We start from the raw sequence: 22,388 nt of genomic DNA, 5'->3' as shown, positions 1-22,388 counted from the left end.
CTGCTGAACACTCGTTTCAAAGCTTGCTGTGCCGTTAGAAAACAACTGTGGTCTGTTACTTATTAGCAGTTTGACACGGGCATTGTTTGCATTAAGGCTGGCTTTGCCTCAAAGTAGAGTAATTAATTGACTGGTGGAGACTGACTGACTGACAGACCGGTTCAAAAAGGTGGCCTGTGCGGTATGTGGCATAAACATAAAACGTTCTGTTGTTTTTGAACGTCTTTGTCATCAGTGTTGCGTCTGAACGTTTCAGCCCTATGCCTGGCAAGTGTGAGAGCGCCGAGTTGCGTAGAGGCCAAGAGCGGTATTGCAGACAGATAGAGATTTCAATTATAGCTCGCAACATATTGAAAAAAATAACTGAACTAGTTCATTTTTTGGAGCTGTGAACTTAGTTAAACATTTTGAATTATGAACTGAACTAGTTCATGTAGAAAGTGAACGTTCCCAACACTGTTTGTCATTACCTAGCATATTGATTACTTGGTAAACTGAAGCCATGTTCATTTTAATACCAAGTTTATTTGTATACAGTAGACTAACTTTTTAAAGCAGTGAGGAGGACGTTGATGAGGTCCAGGAAGAAAGCATTTAGACCTGAAAACACCCAAAAAAATAATTTGGGTTTGGGGGTGGTGATCACAGGGAATACACCTTTTTTATTCAACGTTCATGTTTTTGTTGTTCGATGAAAGAATAAAGTTCTACTCACAAAATGTCAAAAATTTCATTTTTAAAAGTTGGATTATAAATGTTTGCATGCATGTCTGCTTATGACAAGGTAAATACAGTTAAATTACCCCAACATTTCCAGTTTATTCTCGTGGAAAGTTTCCAACCTTGAATATTCCCGGAATTTTGCAACCCTGGGCTCAAGTGAATGTGTGTGGCTGAGAAAATTATTAAACTTCTTGGTCCTCATGAGAGCATTTGGACCTAATTAACTCACTTCTTTATGAGTGTATCCGGCATTCGAGCACAGTCAGACCTACTGCTTGCTGTGTCTCTTGTGGTTTATTCCCAGTCTCCAAGAAATGCAGACACTGGCTTTTAATAATAGAAACACGATTGCTGCTCTGTATCAGAGATACTTATCAGTACTCTTAACAGCTTCAGCTGAAGTCATTTCATCCCCGAGTGTGGCAGTTGTTCCAAGAGGAACATTGGCAACGCAGTTAAAGAGATGAAGCATTGAGATATGCAACCGTTCTCCATTTTGGAGACCTTTAACTCCCTTTCTCATTACCTTTTACATGCTATACACCGTGAGCAGTGGAGAATGTATGGATTTAGATTGGTTGTGTGTACTTTTGGTGACCGAGGGGAGTCATTGGCCCCCGGCTGAGGATGTAAACACACAGAATACTTAAGCTTAAGAGTTTTCCTGCTCACTTCAGGCTTGTTGTGTTCTCACAGGGGTTGCTTCAAAGACAAGAAAAAAACAACTTTATTCAGCTTTGCCGTACTTTAGACTTTATTGTCCACCAAGGGGAGATTCCTTACCACAGCCCTGTACACACAGTACAGCAGTACAAACTCAGGCTATTCACCAAGGCCTGTTGTTTTTTAGGATTTGGTACCGTTGACATTTGAACTTCTCATTTGTAATAATACAAATGTAATTTCATTTGTAAAGAAGACGTCAACTTCTCACTTTCAAGATTGTTTATTATTGAGAACATTTTACAGACCACACAAAATACAACACTTCCCGAGCTCCCTCTTCCTTCCCAAATCCGTCCCTACAACCTCCAGCCAGCCACCAGGATATAGCCTGAGAACGCTGACGCGTGTGCCTCTGCGGAAGCACATGTAAGTACCTTTTTAAATGTACCGACTTCGGTACCCGAATCTAGCGTATTTTGCTGGGGGAGATCAGGCTAATTAATCCCTTCTGCCCTTTAATGTTCTGTAGTAGTGTATCTGTACTTTTGTGTACAATCCTGTAAGTCGTTACCCTGGTCTATCATAATTTTACTAATTTAGTTTGTGTTTCTCTTCTCCCCTTCAGGAAAAGTGGATCTCGACCTCTCCACTCATCCTGTTCGCTAGCTGTTGACTCCTGCTTACTTTCAAGATGAGTGCCAAGTCAGCTATCAACAAGGTGGTGTTCAAACCCCATGATGAGAAGATGCTTGCTGCTGTGCAGGTGAAGCGGAGGACCAAGAAGAAGATCCCGTTCCTGGCCACTGGTGGGCAGGGAGACTACATGACCTTCATCTGTGTCTCAGGTCAGAGGACAAATGGAAATCTCTTCTCCCTGCTTCACTCTTCTCTTTGTTTGTGTGTACATGTCTTTCATGCGTTTGTCTATCTATATGTGTGTTGCTTGTGCTGTTGCGAGTCAAAGTCACATTTCAGCATGTCGCCCTTAATTCTCCCACTAATGTTTACACTGATGAGCATGTTTTCGTTTCCTTCACCAAAAGAATGGCACACTAAATCAATTTACTGCTGGGCTTTAGGTCAATCCCTTTTAGATTGGATTTACGCTGAAAGTGAATAATTGTTTCACCAGAAATGTAGGTTTTAATTATTTGGGTTTTTTTTCTCATTTTTTAAATATTAGCTTAGATATTGCTTGTTAATTGAATTATCCATACATATTATTCACCAGGAGGAGAATGGCTAGAGCATATTCATTTCAGTGCCAGAAGAACTGCTTATGAAGATCAATATCATTTCTTAATCCTCCAATTGTAATGTGTGTTAAACTGCTTTAGCAGCAGCAGATTTTATCACTTAAAGGTTAAAAGTTGTTCAATTATGACTAGGTGTATCTAAGTACAGCAGAAAGGCCTGTACAAACTATCTGTGCAGATTAAATTCAAGGTTGTCTTCTGGTAGCTACTCCACACTGACCTTCTGTGTTTACACTCTCAAACACATAAAAGCCATTTGTGTCAAGCGGGAGTCACAATTAACCACAGGTTTCTGAAGGCGCACACTGTTTTTCATGAGGGGCTTATGATGAGTCATTTCTCCCTTGATGTGGAAATGAGTGTTGCTTGATATTCACTTGTCGTTCTGCCAGTCTTTTCACGTCCCCCAGCAGCTTTCACCTTTGTGCCCAATTTGAGCATTGCTGCTCTAAAATCTATTAAAGTTACTATGGAGCTAAATCCATGCCAATAGTTTTGTTCGTTTGAAAAAAAGTTCTGAAAATTCAAGTTCTGGTCTTGAACATTGAACAATTCAACAATGTATTCGAAATAAAAATAAGTGTATGAAAAGTTTTGTTGGTTTAAATATATAATAATATATAATCTACTGCCAATCACGTGAATATGCTGTATATAAAGGAGTGAGTCATCATTTTCGCAGTACCCACGTTTCTTGAAGGCAACGTAGTTGAGGCAGGTCGTCAGCCTTCTTTGTTAAGCTGTCACTCATGATACCACGCCCCTGTAGTTGAAACCACGCCCCCCACGCCACATCCCGGTCAAAAGTCTGAACCTGAAAAAAAAAGATCTGAACCTGAAAAAAAGATTGAAAGTTGAAAACATAAAATATGCTACTGAAAAATGAAAAAATATATTTTATTCGAAAAAAAAAACATAACTGAATCTAAATTATATTTAAACCAACACAACTTTTCATACACTTATTTTTATTTCGAATACATTGTTGAATTGTTCAATGTTCAAGACCAAAACTTGAATTTTCAGGTTCAAATCTTTTTTCAAACGAACAAAACTATTGTCATGGATTTAGCTCCATAAGTTAGTGGATATCCTATACTGCTCAGTCTGCATGGCATAATTAAAATGCATAAAATATCCAATCTTCTTCTTGATGAATTAATGAATGATTATAACAGAATACATGACATTTTATGCATAGTGTGTGTGTGTGTGTGTGTGTGCGTGTGCCAGGGTCAGTCTTAAATTCTCTGTGAAGGGTTGAAGGGTAGCCAATTTAAACTGCCTTTTAAGTTGCGCTCAGTGAAGGATTTATACCTCTCTGCATCTTCTGGTTGGAGCGCAATAAGTTTGCTCCAGTCAGTGACTCCAGCCTTGCTGTGTGACTAAAGGTACTGTTGCATTCTTACCTACTGGTACTTTTTATGTATCCCAGCTGAATAGGTATATTTTGGTCTATGGGGGATGTAAGTGGGAGTCAAGGCTAACTTCTTCTTTTTATTTTTTAATTGGATGGAAAAAGATAACTTCCATAATCCATTCACTGCCATCTTTGCTTACAGAGACTTCAGGCTATTCATCATCCTTCTGCTGAAGAGCTGTTGATTGTTCATAATTTCTAAAGGAGGGACATTATGTCTTATTTTCCTTTTGAAATACATGCTGCAAGTGTGAATGGATGTAACACCCATTCACACTTGCATAGTTAGTTGAGAAATTGTCCCTAAAAGCATCCTTACAATCACCCATGTTTATGTCCTGCGTTAGTCTATTAAAAGTTGTTTGCTGTTGGCTCTGTGGTTACAGTCTCCTAACTAGGCTGCTGTTGTGTATGACATGTGGGAGCACAGTAGAGAAAGCAACCACTGTTGTGTAGTTTGCTTTGTCATGTGGCATTTTTTTAAAGCCAGCCAGCCATTGTTCAGAATTGTGTGTGTGTATGTGTGTTGTTGTGTTCCCATGGACGTACTGTATAGCCAACCATGAGTGTGAAACCACGCTTTGCCTCCCAGCGTACTGGAGATACAAATCTGGTGTGCTTGACTTTAAGTGCTCAGCATGTGCGTAAACTATGTGAAAGCACTGTGGATGTATAAAAAGGTGGGGGAAGGGGCTTGCTGACAGTCTCACGGCTACAGTAGCGGGTAGCTAAGGGATGAAGGGCCATACAGGGGCATAGTTATGTAATCTGTGGCATGTCACTAAAGGAAGCCTACAGCATGAGGGGCTGTACAGCGCTGTACCGCCACAGGCTTTTCACTCTCAATCAGGGTGCCAGGATGAAACACTGGGCCATCACTCCGACTGTAACTCCAAGATCATATTCTATAGTACTGCCAATACAATTGTATCCACAGCAATCCGACTTGGACAGCTGCCACCTGAAGGAGCTGTGCTTCTCGTGTTCATGTGGCTCCAGGAAAACAAGACGAGTTTTGCTCACAAAGCTAGCTGTTACTATTAGTTGTTTGTCAGGAAAGTGGAACAACAATATTCCTTCTAGCAATAAACTGATTTCCCTTAGAGGAGGCCTGACTCTGTTGTATCCGAGTTGACAACAGGCTTCTACGTGTTTTGTGTACATGATTAAATTCACATTCATGTTCTAACCTTTTTGGTGTGGTGGAGTCCAGTTTGTAATTGTGTCATGTTATTCCACTTATTTCTACTTTCTTACGGTGTTCACAAAAAAAATGTATATATACACGATTCATATTGCTACTGGATATTTGAAACAGTGTAATACTCATTTTCACAGTATTGATACACATTACTTGCACGGAAGCGGAATTCTCACGATAATTATCATAATCCATCATGTCAGGCTTCAAGTGATGTGTTTAGGTCCGGCAAGGCAGTGCCTTAACCATTCAGCATTCTGTGAGGAGCTACAGCCAGCTACGGTGTGGCTAGGTGTGTGCGAGACGACACAGAAAGGCGACTGTACGTTCAAAACAACAGTGAATTTTTGTGTAGATGCTGCAGCAGCATCAGTTGTATCGGTACTGAAAAACATTTCTTGCATGTAAGAAATGCAAAGAATGGCACTGAAGGCTTTCATCGACGGAAAAGATGTCTCCGCTTTTCTCCCTATACTGGCTTCGGTAAGAGTTGGATTGACACACGGTACAGCCAAACACCTGCAGAGTACTTTTTTGAAAGTGCCTGCCATTTGCCAAACAGTTTCCAATGATGGCCTCTCAAATGGTTCATGAATGCAACAACTAGTCCTCGGTCACACAGCCTAAAGCATTTAAAAGGTTTGCGTATCATTTATTCTATCTTTGTCCAATTTGACTTGTCTTAAATGTACAAAAGTAAACTTTCTCTAGTCTTTCTCTGGTTTCACTTTACCTCTGTGGCCATTAAATCCTCCTAACATGTGCTGTGACGAGAATTGTATGACCTTACACACTCATATGCGTTGCTCAACTACACACAGAAACATATGTTGGCGCTTTCACTTCAGCGACAGGGGTCTGATGACATAGTAGGAGTGTGCTGGAGCGAAGCCAGAAGCTCTACATGGACCATGTTGGTTAGTGAACTTTCTCTTTGATCACTGGGCTTCATGCGGTGCCTGTATGGCTGGACCTCAGGGCTGAAACACTGGACCGCCCACAGAATGTTTGACAGGAGAGATGTGAAGCCAGTTGAGCTAGATAAGACACTGAAAGTTCACTGGAGTAGCCTATTGGTGTGATCTGAAAGGTAAACATATTTCTTCCCATCCTATTTATTGTGTGTGTGTGTGTGTGTGTGTGTGTGTCACTAGTATCCCAGTTTTAAGCCATGTCATAGTTTTAATCTCATCGAGATATGATGTTTATATGAAACACAAGGAACAATATCCAGGTTTTGAATCATTTGTGTGCAGTTGTGTCTCCATCCAGGTTTCTTAATCCAATTCTGAATTTTTCTGAGGGAAGCATGTGGGCATCAATGTTTTGTCCATTCATGCACAGTGTGTTTATGCAGGCATTTTATTTTGTGGGTTGGTTTACTGTTTCGTTTAATATGTATGTCATATGCTTGGAATCTCATTATGTTGTCTTGGTTAGTTTGCATATCTTTTTGTGGTTTGATGTAGTTTTTTTTTTATCTTTGTTTTGAATTATTTTTATCAGTTGAATGTTGAACAGCAGAAAGTAGAACAAATGTACGTAATCATATGATGCAGAGGGATTATTTGACTTTGAAAAGCTTTAGTAAGTGAATTATGACAACTGTATACATCACAATCCACTATCATACGTCTTGGTTGGTGGGACAAAGATCCCTTACTTTCTGTGAAAGAAACCCATTCAGTAACCAAGCCCAGTGTCAGTGTTTTCTCCAAGACAATGTAGAATATAGACTCCAGTTATCACACCAGTTTGGGAATTGCACTTTCCACTTCATTCACCTTCAGCAGCCTCATGGCCATTGATTACATGGTAAGATGGATGGGCCGACTGACTATTTCTAAGCTGCTTATAAAGTCAGATCATTTTTGATCTCGGTGTCTCAGTTCAAGAACACATCTGTCTGACTTTTTGTTTTCATGCACGTACATATTAGGTTGTGGTGGGTTCATGATGGAAATGGAAATGATGGAGCTTAGATGCATATGTATCAAGAGCTGGGAAGAGTTAACACTGCATTATTTAACAGATGTAATGTTGTTTAGAGATATACAGAAGGTATGAAGTTCAAGGTAGAGTATAGATAAATGATTCTCAGTTTAACCCCTTTAAAAAACAAAGATGAACAATTACAATATTTACTTTCATTACAGAACTCTTGTCTTTGGTTTCGCTTCTCACAATTGAGACATTTGTAGACCGACAATGAGACAGACAAACATGACTTTGAGAAAATAATAGTTAATGCTACGTTCAGGTTTAAGTCAGGGTTATTCAATTCAGGGACTTTATCTGTGGTTATTGGAACCACTTGTTTCAGCTCTATTCATCTCTCTGTTTACATCATTGCTGGGCAATGTATTAGGATTCTGATCATATTGGGCTCATAGATTGTTTATTTTTCTGCGTATTCATTTCGGATGTGAGTGGATGCATTTGCTCAAGATTTGTGCTTCAACTCGTAGTGGTGCTTCACTTTGATGAATTTTTTAATCACCACGGCCTCTAAAGAGGCTTTTGAATTGCCCATGGGAAGAATTCACATTTAAGAGTCTGTCCATTCTTTGTTAAAGGCTCTGGTCTCACTGACCACATTTCTCTTTTTAGAGAACATCATGGAAAATAACTTCTCTAACTTACATAATTCTCAGACCTTTCGGTCTCTCGCCCCATCTCCCCTGTGTGCAAATCTCTCTTCAGTATTTCCGGGTTTAGTTTTACTTCCAAATTGCATCTTACTGATAGAACTTTTTCAGACATCGCAGGGTGTTAGTTAACAAAGTTTAGTCAGGCGTGGGTGTGTGTCAGTGCTCTGTTATGAAGAATGCTGCCTTCTCAGACAGGCAGTGTAGTAGCAGTGACTGATGCTGGCCTCCCAGTATTACTGAGAGCAGAGACAGCCCACTTACACAGGGCCAGATACATCAGCATGACATTAATACCACATCCCCTGTTACGGTTTGTGTGTGCGTATGTGCATCTGTGTATGCTTGCCATTTATACCAAACCCTCTTTTTATCAGTGTGCTATGGCAGTCTTTAGCTAGACTAATTAGGCTTTTTCAGCAGCAGGATCTCAGCTAATTTTTTTCCCAGACTCTAAAACATGAACTGTCTTCAGCTCTCACTCTTGCCCCCTCTAATCACGTCAGCCTCACTCCTCGCCTCCAATCTCCTCAATGCTTGAGCGACTTGAGCTGGGTCTAGGGGAGGAAAGCTAAGATGGAAGGTAAAAGGTACGACAAGTGAAAAGCAGATCGCGAAATTTAAAGATTCAAGAGCTGGAATGGCAATCTGTTGGAAGCTTTGGAACGGTTTTAGGACAAGACGTCAAAATAAGCTAGGACGTCGGACCGTCGGTGGGGGAGAAAATGTATCACACCATTATTTACTCTAGAGAGCAAACTGTGCTGACAGGATAATCAGGACACTGATGCATCTGAGAAGCTGTGTGTGTTTAATATTTTGGGTTCTGCAATGGCCTTATCCTACATTGACATTCAATCTGAGGACTCCCCAGCTAGCTTGCCATCCAAGTGAAGCAGATGAGGCACCAGAAACTGCCTAATTTTCTCCAGAAGCTCGTAAAAATCCGGCAATATGTGTTACTTTTGAAAGATGACCATTCACACAGACATGTTTTAAAAGAATTGTTAAAAGCCTTAAATTGGAACTCATTCATTAGAGTTTCTCATTTCCTCATTTGGTATTATATAAGGCATAAAATAACAATTTCTGAGCATTGTTTTTGTCCTGATAAATATCGAATACCTGCAGATGTTGGGTCGTTATCACTCTCCAATGACATTCTTTGGTTTCTGTTTTAATTCTACAGTCATAAGAATATGTTATTATGTCATAATTGTTAGGCTACAGTAAGGTTGGCCGATATGCAGAAAATCAAATATCTTTGACCGAATACCTTTACTGATATGCAACAATATTGTAGGGTTGACTGTTGCTGCTTTCATAAATGATTTAGACAATCAGATGTTTTAATAAATAATCATCACAAATCAGCCATAGTCTTGCGAGAGTTTGAGCTGCCACTGCTTTTGTGTTGGGTTTTCCAGCAGAAACCGCAGGGTGCTTTGTTTCTAGCAGGAGTCTGATGATTGTTGTGAAAGGTAGTGTGTGGTTGTTAGTTTGGAAGACCCCCTTCAGCTCCCTTTAACGCCTCATTCACTCTTTGGTTGCTTTTGCAGCAGCTCCACTCATTCTTTTTGATTCAGTTTACTCCTGCTTGAACTGGAGAGACGCATGAGATGGAAATGATGAGATAAAGCTGGGGGACTGGGGTGTTCTTTCATTGAACGTCATTTTTAAAGAATGTGTTTGACTTCAGTGAGTTATTTGTGTTAAGCTGAGGTTTGCAGCTCATATATTTAGTTTACAGTTAATTACAATGTTGAGGTGTAGCAATGGATTTCCTGTTCTTTATAGATTCCTAAATGTACTTAGTCTTGAGGTATTGTTGTGTTGGTAATGTATTTCAATCATTTGGGTGAGATTTATTTCAATCATGCATTTTTTTTTGGAATGGTTAGAGCACATAGCCATAGGAGTGATAAACAAAGACGTCTAACTGTAAAGTATTTGATCTGACTTTGAAGTGGAGTTCACACAGTTTGCCAGCGGCACATTATAATAACACAACTAGGAATGGTTCCTCTTAACCTGAAGACTTCATCACTGGTTCTGTCTTATTTGATAGGAGTTTTTGAGGGGAAGAGGTTTACTTTCTGGCCACTTTCCTCTGGCGCACCGTTGTTGTTGTTCTGAATGTTGCGAAAGTGTTGATGGCACACAACAGCAGGGAATGGTTCAGAGAGATGAGGTGATGCGGCCACTTCGGGACCATTGATGAGGTATATATTGGAGATAAAGATTACACCACATATGTTTTTGATACTGTGTACTCTGACCATATGTATGGAGCAAAGACTGTGTAATCAACTCCCTGCATACCTGGATGTCGTCATCTTCGTGATGTTCTCAGCTTTTGTTTTGTGCAAACTTTTGCACCCCAGACCCTTCCCCTCATCTGCGCAGTGTGGAATGAAGGGAAAAAGGAGATGAAAGGAGGAAAGAAGAGAGCTGTAATAAAAGAGCGAAAGAGCCTTGGCTTTGTAAAAGTGAGCGATCCATATGATTAACTGATGCTCTGCTCTTGTACTGAGAGACTTCACAACGAAAACATTTAATAACCAACTCCAACTGACTTTCCAAAAACATTTCATTTGGCTGTATTAAAACTGTCTTTGAGGATATTGAAAGTACAAATGGTCCATATGAAGAACATGTGATTCGTCTGAGTTCATTCTTATTTCTCAATGTATGGACATCTCTTGATTATTACAAAATGTCATGGCAGTGCATTTTAATTCTACACACTTTGCAAAGCTTTTTTCTCATTCTGTAATTTCTCGGTAATAACTCCTCCTTTAGGTCAAGGAGTTGCCTGATAAATGGAAAAGTAGTCAACTGCTGCCAGGTGTAAGGTGTGTTAGTCCTTTGGAGGTATTACACCAAGATTAATGTGAGTGTAATTCATTATGGATCTGTTTTATTTATGCAGTTATGTTAGGAGACAAGAAGGAAACTCAGAAAACTAGTTAATTTTTTCAGGCCTGGAAAACTGCACTTACAGATTGCATCCTTACACTCTTGAGACCTTGTCTTCGGCCAATAAGTCAAGTCCTCAATCTTGTCTGGATCCTCTATGCTACACTTGGCCTTCTTTCAACAACATGATTTGACGTAGACTTGGAGAGGACCACTTTCTGTAACCATGAAGTCAGAGTCAATGTTCTGGACTGCTTGCTCGCTAACAACTCTTCTGTCAACTTCTAAGATGGATTCCTCCTGCAGAATATTTCCTTCCATTCAGCTGACATATATTTTATTTTTATGTGCTTTTCAAGCAGGAATTGAACAATCCAAACTTTTGTTTATCTCATGACTTCTGTGGGCTCTGGGAATCAGAGCATGAATAAAATAGAGTATGAATTAAACAAATATGTGTTCTAAATTATTCTCATCATATCCCACATTTCTTTTCACAACTCACTCACATTGGACTTTTCCACTTTTACTGAAATATTTAGGACAACTGCTCAAACAGGGTAAACCATTGACTGGCTGTACAACTCAAGGTTCGTAAGCAAACTACAGCCCGTAACTCTCACAAGCCTGAGCACTCCGTGATGAAAACTCTTTAAAGAAATGGAGCTTGGCAATGTGTTTTCCAGTGACTAGAGACATCCTTCTTTCAAGACTTTACAATGGCACAAACCGAATGCTTTGTGTATTCAAGTAATTGATGTACCTGTCTCCGTTTGACTGCAGTGTACTTGATTGGGTCATTTGTTTGTTTGCAATTAGAGGAGAGTCTATGATCAATACAATTAACTTTATTATTAGGGATGAAAGTAAGTTCTTAAAGGAAGCACCCATGTTGGGGGTAGAGGGGGGTGGTTACGTTAACGGTTGCAGTTTTTATCCAACAGTTTGTTTTGTAGAGAGTTCACATTGTGTTGACCTTTTGATCAACAGTACAATCTGCTGTATACAGGGATCTACCAACGTGAGTTATTGACACTACACAATCATCCTGGCTTCATGCCTCCAGTACAGTCGGACAACAGTTTGGCAGACACAACTTTGATACATCTGCTTAAAGTATCCAGCTGTGTGACTAAAATGATGCCAGATGGCATACTTAAAGACACTGTTCAGAACGTTGGTTTTATTAATATGCACAGTTCAAAAGGTAAAATGTACAAACATAATCAGTCGGTTTTGATGTGTACTCCACTGTGATGTGCACTTACCATCACAAGATTTGTTTTCAACTTTTTAGAATTAATTATTTAGTATTCTTAAGCAACACTGGCAATGGAAGACCTATTTTAGAAGAGGCCATGAGCTTGAAAGCTACCAAATCAGTCAGAAGGAAAGGAGGACTACTTGTCACAATTGAAAGTATATACCCACTTAGACTATAAGAGGAGACAGGGAGGAGCTGTTGGTAGTGGAAGAGACAGATATCTCTATGGACAAAGGGAGGGAAAGATCTCAAGGGTCCTAACCTCTCATAGTCTTTACTGGAAAGGAGCATGGTTTGAAATGGAAAGTAGAATTTGGAAAGCCATTACTGTTATTAGTTTTTCAAATGTAACAACAGTTGGAATGGCTTTTCTTTCTGCCATTCAGTAATGGTCCCCCTAAGCACTGTGTAGCTATGATTTATAATGATTTGGGCATTGCTGTGCTGATGCATTGTCCGTCTAATTGTTTCACTTTCATCTTCTGCTTTCAAATTCCTCATCATTTCTGTTCACCACATTGAAAATGTATTCCCTACAGTGTATTTCTCCTCATATCCCTGAGCCATGTATTGTTGAGGACAACAGACACATTTCTTCTCTGGTCTGTGTCTTGCCACAATTTACAAGTTGTACAAGGTGTCCCCCCAAGTGCTTTGTAGATAAAATATCTGCCTGGACCAAAGGTCATAATATATATAAACGGTCAGCTTCTCCTTTGTCCAGATATGCATCCATGTTTCTTTGTGCTTATTATTTCACTCATTTTTCTTCCTCAAAGTTTCTAAAGAGCAAGATTGTGAAGAAGAAACATAGAAGAGTTGTGATGTATAATATTTTAGTGGACATGTTTAATGGACAATCCATGTCTTTTTATACAGTAGTATTCATCCTCACTTTACTCACCCAACATAGAGCTGTCTGTCTTGTCAGTTCCATGTAAACGTGTTATGGGGTTAATAAAGCTCAAAGCGTACTGTATCTGAGCCAGCACGTAGACAAACACACATAAAAAAAGCTGTAACCCTGGAAACTCCATGCATTAACCTTGAAGACTCATCTGCCTGACTGTAAAACTTTAAAGAGGAAAATGCTAGTCTTTTCCACTTCAGCAGGTACGCTCTCCAACGCTGTCCAACTATCTCTTATTGGAATATCTTTACTGTGTGTAGTCAGTGCAAGATGGTTTGTGTACGTGTGTGAAATATGAGTGTGATAGTGTCACCATCCCTCTGGCAGAGATACTGGCTGGGTTCAGAATTTTGGAACATAATTGAACCTGGCTTATCCATGGCACATTAGAATCACAGTATTTTGCAAGTGATGATGGATTGATTGATGTTATTATCAGCCTAATTTACTACTTTATTCATGTTACAGCACACAATACACAGCAAATGCAATCTAAAGTTATTATTATGGGCGGTATGTTCTAATTAAAGTGATCAACAATAAGAGGTGTCCAGAATCTGATTGGCTAACTAAAAAGCCAGGCTCTGCTAAAAAGTTTCCTGAGGTAAACCCTGTGTGGATCTTCCAGCCAACAACAAATAGTTAATGATTCCCCCAATGAGTCCCCCTATCATTCTCCATGAATGTGTAAAAGAGATTTTTAGGATCCTAGGTCTCTGCTATAAAATTGTGGTTCCATTGTTTAGGGAGAGAAACTGGCTTGTTAACTCTCTGTAAAGGAATGAGGCAAGAATTATCGATTAGGCTCTTTTGCAGAAAATCTCTTGCTGCTGTCACAGTAAATGTTTGTTTGTCTCTCTCCCTCCAGCCCCGAAGTAACGGAAAAATGCAAACTGCGTATGCTGAATTACGTACAAACATTAAACAATTGAGCAATCCACACCACACACACACCTTGACTCATAAATATAGAGACCAAGTAGAACTGCTGATCCATCTATTCCATATATGCGATTCATGATCGTTGTCGGCCAGGGCCGGGGTATAGCTATTTATCTATTTTATCTCTCTTTCTTTTTTCTTAATTCATGAGGCAAGTCACAAACTGATACCTCGGCAGTTTCAAAGGATCCATTCGCTGGTATGTCTCACTTCTCATGAATTTCAACATGAATAATTTTATTATTCAATTTTATTATTCAACATTTAATCTATTTGCAAACTGGGCATTCACTACAGGAAAGTCATCTTTCCTGTAGTGACTAACATGCAGCCTTACCTGATGCCTCAGCTGCTTCTTATCTCTCCTCTCACTGCATGATAAATCAAAGATGCATCCTCTTGTCCTGTGGGCTTTGAGCAAAGCTGTCTAATGGGATAGTTCAACCGAATGCCTGGAGAAGGGTAGTGGCATTAATTTGTTATATTATTTTATAGGTAGTGAATGGAGGATAACATAATAATCCACATACATGCTGACAGCAACACAATAAGGCCAAATGCTTTTCATAACTAGCATGCAGTTCATGTACTGACCGATGATGTGTAGAAACTGTTTTGCTCTTCAGTCACCGATGACAATACACCTTAATGTACTTGATTTTAAAAAGCTGGCTGCAGATGGTGATTTTAAGAGGCTCCATTAATTATTTACTGGGTCTCGTGATGTACAGCAATCGATTTTCAGGTTTTACTTCTTAGACTTAGCAGAAATGTTTGGTATGCTGTCAGACTGCAGGTGTCGGGAGAGAACAAGGACAATTTAAAAGGAGTATAGTAAGAAAAACATCTCTGTGAGGGGCTCTAATAAGGCATAGCAGGATTGATACCATCAGATGTAATGAATTCAGTGCCGCATCCGATTCCACGGTTACATACTCGCTGAGCCTGATGATTCTTATATAATTTTATAACAGCTATTATCGATTTTGAAGTGAGGCAAATTGATTTGCTAAGCCAGTGTATCAGAAATGAACTCGATCAGTCTCTTTTTAAAGGGATAGTGTATTTGTCTACGGCCCAAAACAGAAGAATTTATGCTTTCCAAGCAGTCCAGCTCCAGACTTAAAGATGAAGGTGCAGAGAGTTTGATTTGATACTGCACACCACCCTATGTTATAGTCATCTTTTATTATATATTTTGTTATTAAAGAGGAGTTTCAGTATTGGAAACAAGTAGTAAGGAATGACTGTTTAAATCAACAGATTCCTAACAACTTTATAGTTTCACCTGCTTTAGTAGGGAGGTTAACACGGGAAATGATTTGTGCTCCTTGACCAACATGCACTTGAGGCTAAATCTACATGAGCCAAACTAATTGCTGAACAGTCCATGGTACTTAGGCTAGCAATTTGTGAAAGGTCGCAGACTGTCTCCTAGATCCCTGATTTATTATTTTTTTATTATTTTTTTAACCCTTTCCTCCCTTGTGTCCAACAAGCAAGCACATGAGTGAAAGTAAGACTGGAGAGATTGAGTGACATTGTAGAGCTGTTTGTGAGATAACCCACTGCAGCGTTCAGGCAGCGCCAAAAGACAGATGTGCAGCTGTGCAGCTGGTTTGTCCAGTGTGCTGCTGAACCCCCCCCTGTTGGTCCTTTACTGACTTTTGTGATTGGTTAGATCAGGCCGTTGGATGTGGCTCAGCTTTGATGCAAAGAGACAGCACTGAATCTACTGAGCCTGAGTAATTGGACCTTGTGGGGAACATCAGACTCCTTTTTGGAAAATACACACACACGCACTCATGACAACACCCCACCATGCAAACATAAACAAACTGCTTCCCTTAATATCTCTTTTTGTCACAGTTATCAGAAAAAAAGACAGCCTGTTGTGAGATTAGAATGAATTGCTTTTTTAGACAAATAATTTCCTCTTAGTAACAAATCTTAAGCATCATCAGGGTCAACTCAGACTTCAATCAGGATTCTAAAAGATTTTTCTGAAAAATAAGCCACAGTCAGACAATGGGGGAGGCAAACTCTGGCCAACAGTTTCCTTTGGTGACTTACACCCCAGTAAAACATGTCACCGAACTATCTTTAAAATCGGTGATGTCCAACTCTTGGAGAGAAGCCAGATATACTTGATTTTATTTATTTTATGTGGCTCACTAACATTTCTATCATAAACTAAACAGTTGTTCTTATGAATGTCTTTTATTCACTATATGTATGTTTTGGTGTGCCTTCATGAGGCAGAGACAAAGTCTGACAAGTTACAATAACTTGTGTAAAGGCCAAGACAGGTTTAGACATTTCTTTTGTTTCTAAATTCCAGTGGTGGCCCCTTGTTGTTTCTTTTAACCAAATGCTTTACATTGCTATGGGGTGTGTATTTGCCAGTGTCTGTGTATTTTAATCCAATTTGAAGGCTTGGAAATAGAGGTTTTTGGAATCACATTTGTAGTTTGTCATAAATTTACAGATTTTCTTAAAACATAAAAAGGAAAAGACATTTATCAGCTCTCACCATTATTGACAGGCATTACTATGTCTGTTAAACATAATCAGTATGCTGTGCTGTTTTTGAACAAGTTCTTTGATCAAGGCATTGTATGATGGTCAAGAAATGAATCAACAGGCCTGCAGCAGGTCCTGCCAAAAGAAAGAACCCGAAAATAAATGTGGCCTTTTCTGATAAACTTAAACGACTTGGGAAATGAAATAATCAAAAAGTGTTTTGATTATAATGCCAGAAAAAAATATACTTTCCAAATAATAGTGCTGCACATGCCTTTTGATTAAGATGTTAATGATATCATGCTGGTTTTGTGTGGTTATGTACTCATTCACAGTTGATTGTATGAGTTTTTCCAGAGCAGATCAGGAGATTGAGTCCACACAGCGGTTGTGAGGCTGTAATAATGTTACTTTTCTGTTAACTTCAAACAGTCTAACTTTAGCTATCTAGTAACGTTAACATGGATACCAGCAAGCTGACCTCATTCAGTTGTGTTGAATTCCCCGATGCCGCTGTGGCTGGAGGGATGTTAGAGACAAGTGGAATGTGCTGTGTGTGTGTATTTATGTATTCATGAAGGTTTAATAAGAACCGTGTGCTACATAAAACGTGTCGTTATTGTCATCATTCATTATTATGTTTAGAAAACATGCTAAAAATACACAATCACTGTTTTTACGTATGTCAATCAAATAGACTTCATGTCCTTAAAGTGCAAGTAAAACTGTGGAAATGTGTAATGTTGATACAAATCTGGTCTACCTTCAAAGTCTGTTAGAGTTACGGTATCATTCCAAGCTAACAAATGCTTGATATAAATGTGACATCATGTCTGCTACTGCTTCATTGCAAAATCTTTCAAGCTGCACCTCTGCGGTTCATGTCAGTCTTTTTCTAGAAATATAGAAGAGGTTTTCTTGTCACTTGATGAAAGTTGATCTTCATCTATATTATTGCATCTTTCAGTGTTTCTTTTGTTGGCAGTTAAGTTGGGGACTGAGAGCTGGATTTTATTACAGCTCTGGTACAGCAGGCAGAGAGGGACCTGGAGCTGCCAGCTTTGAGTCTCTGCATTGGTATGGTTGCTCTTTGCAATACGTTTATTGTGGCAATTCATGTTGCAAGAACATTAAAAAGTCAAAACAGTGGCGCAATTGAGCCTTTTTGAGGTTTCATGGGTCTTATGCAACAAGCCATTGGTCGGGCACGTGCCCAATAACTCACTCACCCTAGAAGTGGGTACGTGGACAATATATATCTGCCTGTGTTGTAGTCTGACAGATTAATACAGTTGTGCCTGATGTTTTCAACAGTTTACATTTGTATGGTCACTCATTACTGTATTGACCTCTGATCACATAAGGGATGGCAATACAATATAGCCTGTGTATTTATTGATTTAGGCTCAACCGTGGTCTCATTTGTCTTAACTAAGATATAGCATTAGTTCATTTTGCAATGACACATATTTGTTATAATTTCTCCATGTGCCACTTTAGATGCATTCATGACATAAAGTAATAATCAATAATTTTGTATTAGTTGTATTCACTTGTAGTTTTGAGGAACCCATATCCTAAACACTTTATTTAATTCATTAATTTTTCTCATTGGGCAGCTCTGTCATGCCCCTCGCTCTTCTCCTCTCTGCCCATGCTTATAGTTCAGAATTTACACCAACATGCCTGTGAGTAGCATGTCTGTTAATTGTGCTAATGAATGTCACCCAGAGGAACAGCTGGAGTCCTTCTCTGTATCTACAACACTCCCTGTTGGGAAGTTCCTGCCTGGCGTGAACCTCACCAGGACACTGATACCAAATTCTAACTTCAATACGATACCTGCCATAAATATCACGATACCCGATACTTACGATACGATACCAGAATTCGATACCATACCACAAATACGATACTGGTATATTTCTCTATAATAGTAATAAATAAAACATCTGTTTGGTTCCTTTTTTACCAGCTTGTTCCTGCCCAGCTTTTTCAACACTTAACAAATCATTAAGCATTAATATTAGTATTAGCCTACAGCAAGAGATTAATGAAAACTACATGGTGTCATCACAGCATTGATTATACACGGCTATGTAGGCCTTTTGTCCATATCTGACCAGATGACTACATAGTTCCTTCCATAAGTATGAGCAATTGTAGAGTTCATATTTTAATCTTAATTCATGGAATAATTATTTTTCCTTAACTAAAATAAAAAAGACTTAGCTGAAGATCCACCAGCATGTAGCCATTTTGCATCAATTGTGTTTCATTTAGTACACGTGTGCATTGTGACCTCATGATCATATAGACTGGTCGCCAAAGGCTAAGACTACTCGCCTGCACGTGACGCCATGTTGTCTCCCCAGCGATCACTGAGTGAGAGCGCGCTGCCTGTTAGTGTGTGAGTGCTGCGCAGCCCCGCCACCTTGCAGTCAACGCGCTGGTCAGCATTAAAGAAGCGGAGCAGTGCGTCCGCTCTGATCGCGCGCTATTTTAATAAAGTATCGATACTAAAAATATGCAAAACCGTATCGTTTTGAACGTACTGGTACCGCGGTACCTTTTTAGTATCGGTACACCGTGCAACCCTAGCTACAGCAGTTAATTTCTATCCAACTTAAACTTGTTGTCAGAGTTGTGTTTCTGACCTTGGGATGTCCTGGGATTATTTATTCTAAGTGCAAAGTGAACATTAAATATTACATTTTGACCAAAGTAAAACACCTTGTCTTGTGCTTCCTCATTTCAACTCCTATCCTCTTCTTACTGTCCTCCGAGACCACAAAGCTGGGGTCGCACATCCTTTATAGGCCGCTCCATTGCCTCTTGTTGCTGTGATTGAAACCATTTATCTTCAAAATGACAACTTTCCACAAAGTAAGAAAAACAATCTTGTTTTGAGCAATGCGGCAATACATTTCTTTGGAGGTAATCCAAGGGATTTTGAAGTAGTTTTGTGAGCCTTAGAATTTTGAGAATGTTCCCAACCTGAAATCCTTCCACCTAATTTGAAAATGCAAGAATCATGAAAGGCTGAGATTCCTGGATTTACTGGGCAGCAGTGACCTGCAAAGATGTGTGCGAATCACCCCAATTCATAACAGGTAGCAACATGTTTGTCCCTAGTGCTGGTTGAGCACTCGTACAGTAGTTTGTTTTGGGATAAAATTAAGTGGTCTCCTTGTACAAAGTGGTACATTTAGATGTAATGATGTATGTAACAATGCAATGCTACTAATATATTTATAAAGACCCATTGTGGGTCATACAGTTCCAGAAAATGGGAGAACTTCTGCACAAAGTACATTACTTACTTAATCTTCACAAACTGTTGCTTAGGCACTGCAGGGACTGTAGGGAATGCGTTGTGCAATTGTATGAAGAAAGATCATGTCTCTCCACAGAACCTTTTCATAGCAGGTGTTGAGGCCATCACCAGACAGTCAAGCAACTTTTAGTGTTCATCGGGATTTAAAGGTGAGCTGTGATGTGGACTGGCACGTATGCATCTCCCTCTCTCCAGGCGGCTGTTTGGCTGAACATCCTGGTGACAGCAGACTGCAGGGACTCTAGTTGTCGACTGTGTAGACTTCCTCTGTCAGGCGCTGGGTGGGCTCTGCTCTGGTATTTCACATTAAGGGCATGGCTCACCACCCCTGCAGACTCCCTGACAGTGCTGTATCGGCACATGCTGTGTTTTTGTGGGATGCCAAGCACGCACGTGTACGAACATGCGTTTCTGTTGGACATTGTCTTTCATTTATGCATGATTTGGTAGATGATGTCACAATAACCGAGGATATTGTTTGAACATTTTCCCTTTCAGTGTATATTGCAAAATGCTCATCTCACTTGTAAGAGAGTTTTACATGTTGAACCGAAGCCAAAAGAATCAAGGTTGTCATTCTTTTCCTCTTGCGCTTCATACTATGCTGAAGACGGAAGGGAAGGAAGTATGATATCCTGCTACATGATCATCCACCCATGGAAGAACCAGATGGAAACCGATGACAGAGGAAACAAATGAAACTTCCTGCATGTTCATGATCCATCCTGGTAGAGTAGCAATCTGTGCCCTTCAATGACCCTGGTTTTGTCTGTTTTTTGGGAACGCGGGCGACATATTTTCTCACTGGAGTCATAAAGTCATTACACTGTAACTCCTTCTGATCCATCAGAGATGAGTTTAACTTTGAGGTATTGTGCATTACAGGAAATCTCAGACTTTTTGGGAAATAGGCTTTTTTGCAGTTTTGACTTTCAGTCAGATGTGAGGATCAAGATCAGTTTAATTCCTGTGCTTGGCGGACAAAGATTGGTCAGAATGTGATCGGATCGCTAGTATCGGATCACTATTCGGTATTGGCCAATACCCAAAGCCCAGGTATCAGTGTATGTACCGGGACTGAAGAAGATGGATCGGTGCATCCCTAAAATAAAGTGAGACTCATTTAGCCAGTTGGCCAGAGACGGGCCCAAGACTGCAGTTATTCTGTAGACACGTCTGCAGTGACAGTGATCAGGAGCTCCATGAGACAGATCCAGGTTGTATTACATTGTCATACTGAACCCCTCTTTGATATATCGCTACACAAATGTGTTCCTGATGTACAATTTTATATTTAATTTAGCCAGATCCTGTTCTCTTTATTCTTTCCCATGACCCCTTTGTGATGAGTTCTGAATTATTCATCCTTCGCTTCACTTTAACCAAAAATTCCCAAGAGCAGGACTTGTAAAGGCAACAGGAAATGGACATCCTAGTTCAGTAGAGTGTTTATAACCTTGTAAATTAAGTGAGCATCATGTTTGTAAACTTCCACTATTCCTTTGATTTTTTTTTTTAAGTCAATTTGGAAACTTCGCCTCAGTTAATTATCAATTTCCAGTTTAATACAATACACATGTGTCCTACGCACCTTTTAACTGCAAACATCTGTAACCACGGCGTCATTTTTGAGATCAGGTTATGTCATCTGTATCATCTTTTAGATCACTATGGTGAATGTAGACAGGAAATTCTGTATGGGTCTGGAATGTGAGAAAAAGCTATCCAACAGAGACGGACAATGTCATCCCCTGGGCTCCTATTATTATTATTATTATTATAGTGATCATTTTAGCTTTATAGCTACAGTTAGGAAATGAAATAATCCAAAATACTTGAATTAATAGTGCTATTATAGTACCTCCATACCTAGTGGAGTCTTCTGTTCTGTGTAGGGATGCTTTTATACATGTAATTTGTGGCTCAGTTGACTGTCTTTATGACCTTGATCTGCCTGTAGTCTGGATTTCTGGTGAAGAAGACTGATGGATGCTCATTAGCACCCGGCCCTCCTTGCTGACATGCCTCATTTATCAAGTCAAAAGCTTAAACGGGTATTGCTTCTGTGTGTTTTTTGTATGAAGAACTATTTCAGTGGTAAGTGTAGCGGAGAAGTTTATCCACTTGCTTGCAAAGTGTGGTCTTTTATTACAAAAGATAAATTGGAGGTTTTCCTCGATGGACTGGCGGCCTGTCCAGGGTGTCCCCTGCCTTCGCCCTATGTCAGCTGGGATAGGCTCCAGCGCCCCCGCGACCCTAATGAGGATAAGCGGTATTGAAAATGGATGGATGGATGGAAATTGGAGGTTGTTTATGAAGCATTAGCATAGTTGTCCCTGCTGCTCACTGGGCCGGGGTCCAACGATTTCATATAGATTTATAGTTTATAATTTGTGAACTTGTTTTTGCTTCACATTGATTATTGACCTCACCATGTAATCGTGAGAAGGCATTTCAGGTGGTGTTCTAATCCTGTCTGGTTCTAGTACGTGGTAGGAATTGTGATTGAAAACATCATCCAAACACACTACTGTGTATATAGACTATATAACTATGTTTTTCAATACATAATAAAATAT

At 39.6% G+C, this 22,388-nt stretch overlaps 1 protein-coding gene across 1 annotated transcript in view; it reads left to right on the top strand.

The window, feature by feature from the left end:
• Positions 1-22,388, top strand: part of stxbp6 (syntaxin binding protein 6 (amisyn)) — a 49,533-nt gene that overhangs the window by 6,906 nt on the left and 20,239 nt on the right. The window contains exon 2 of the mRNA XM_034525183.1: positions 2,015-2,234. Within this exon, the coding sequence (XP_034381074.1) occupies positions 2,081-2,234 (154 nt within the window). The 5' untranslated portion in view covers positions 2,015-2,080. The remainder of the gene's footprint in view (positions 1-2,014; positions 2,235-22,388) is intronic.

Source organism: Cyclopterus lumpus, chromosome 22 (genome assembly GCF_009769545.1).
Source record: "Cyclopterus lumpus isolate fCycLum1 chromosome 22, fCycLum1.pri, whole genome shotgun sequence".
NCBI classification, from domain to species: domain Eukaryota; kingdom Metazoa; phylum Chordata; class Actinopteri; order Perciformes; family Cyclopteridae; genus Cyclopterus; species Cyclopterus lumpus.
This window is presented reverse-complemented; position numbering and strand designations above follow the sequence as displayed.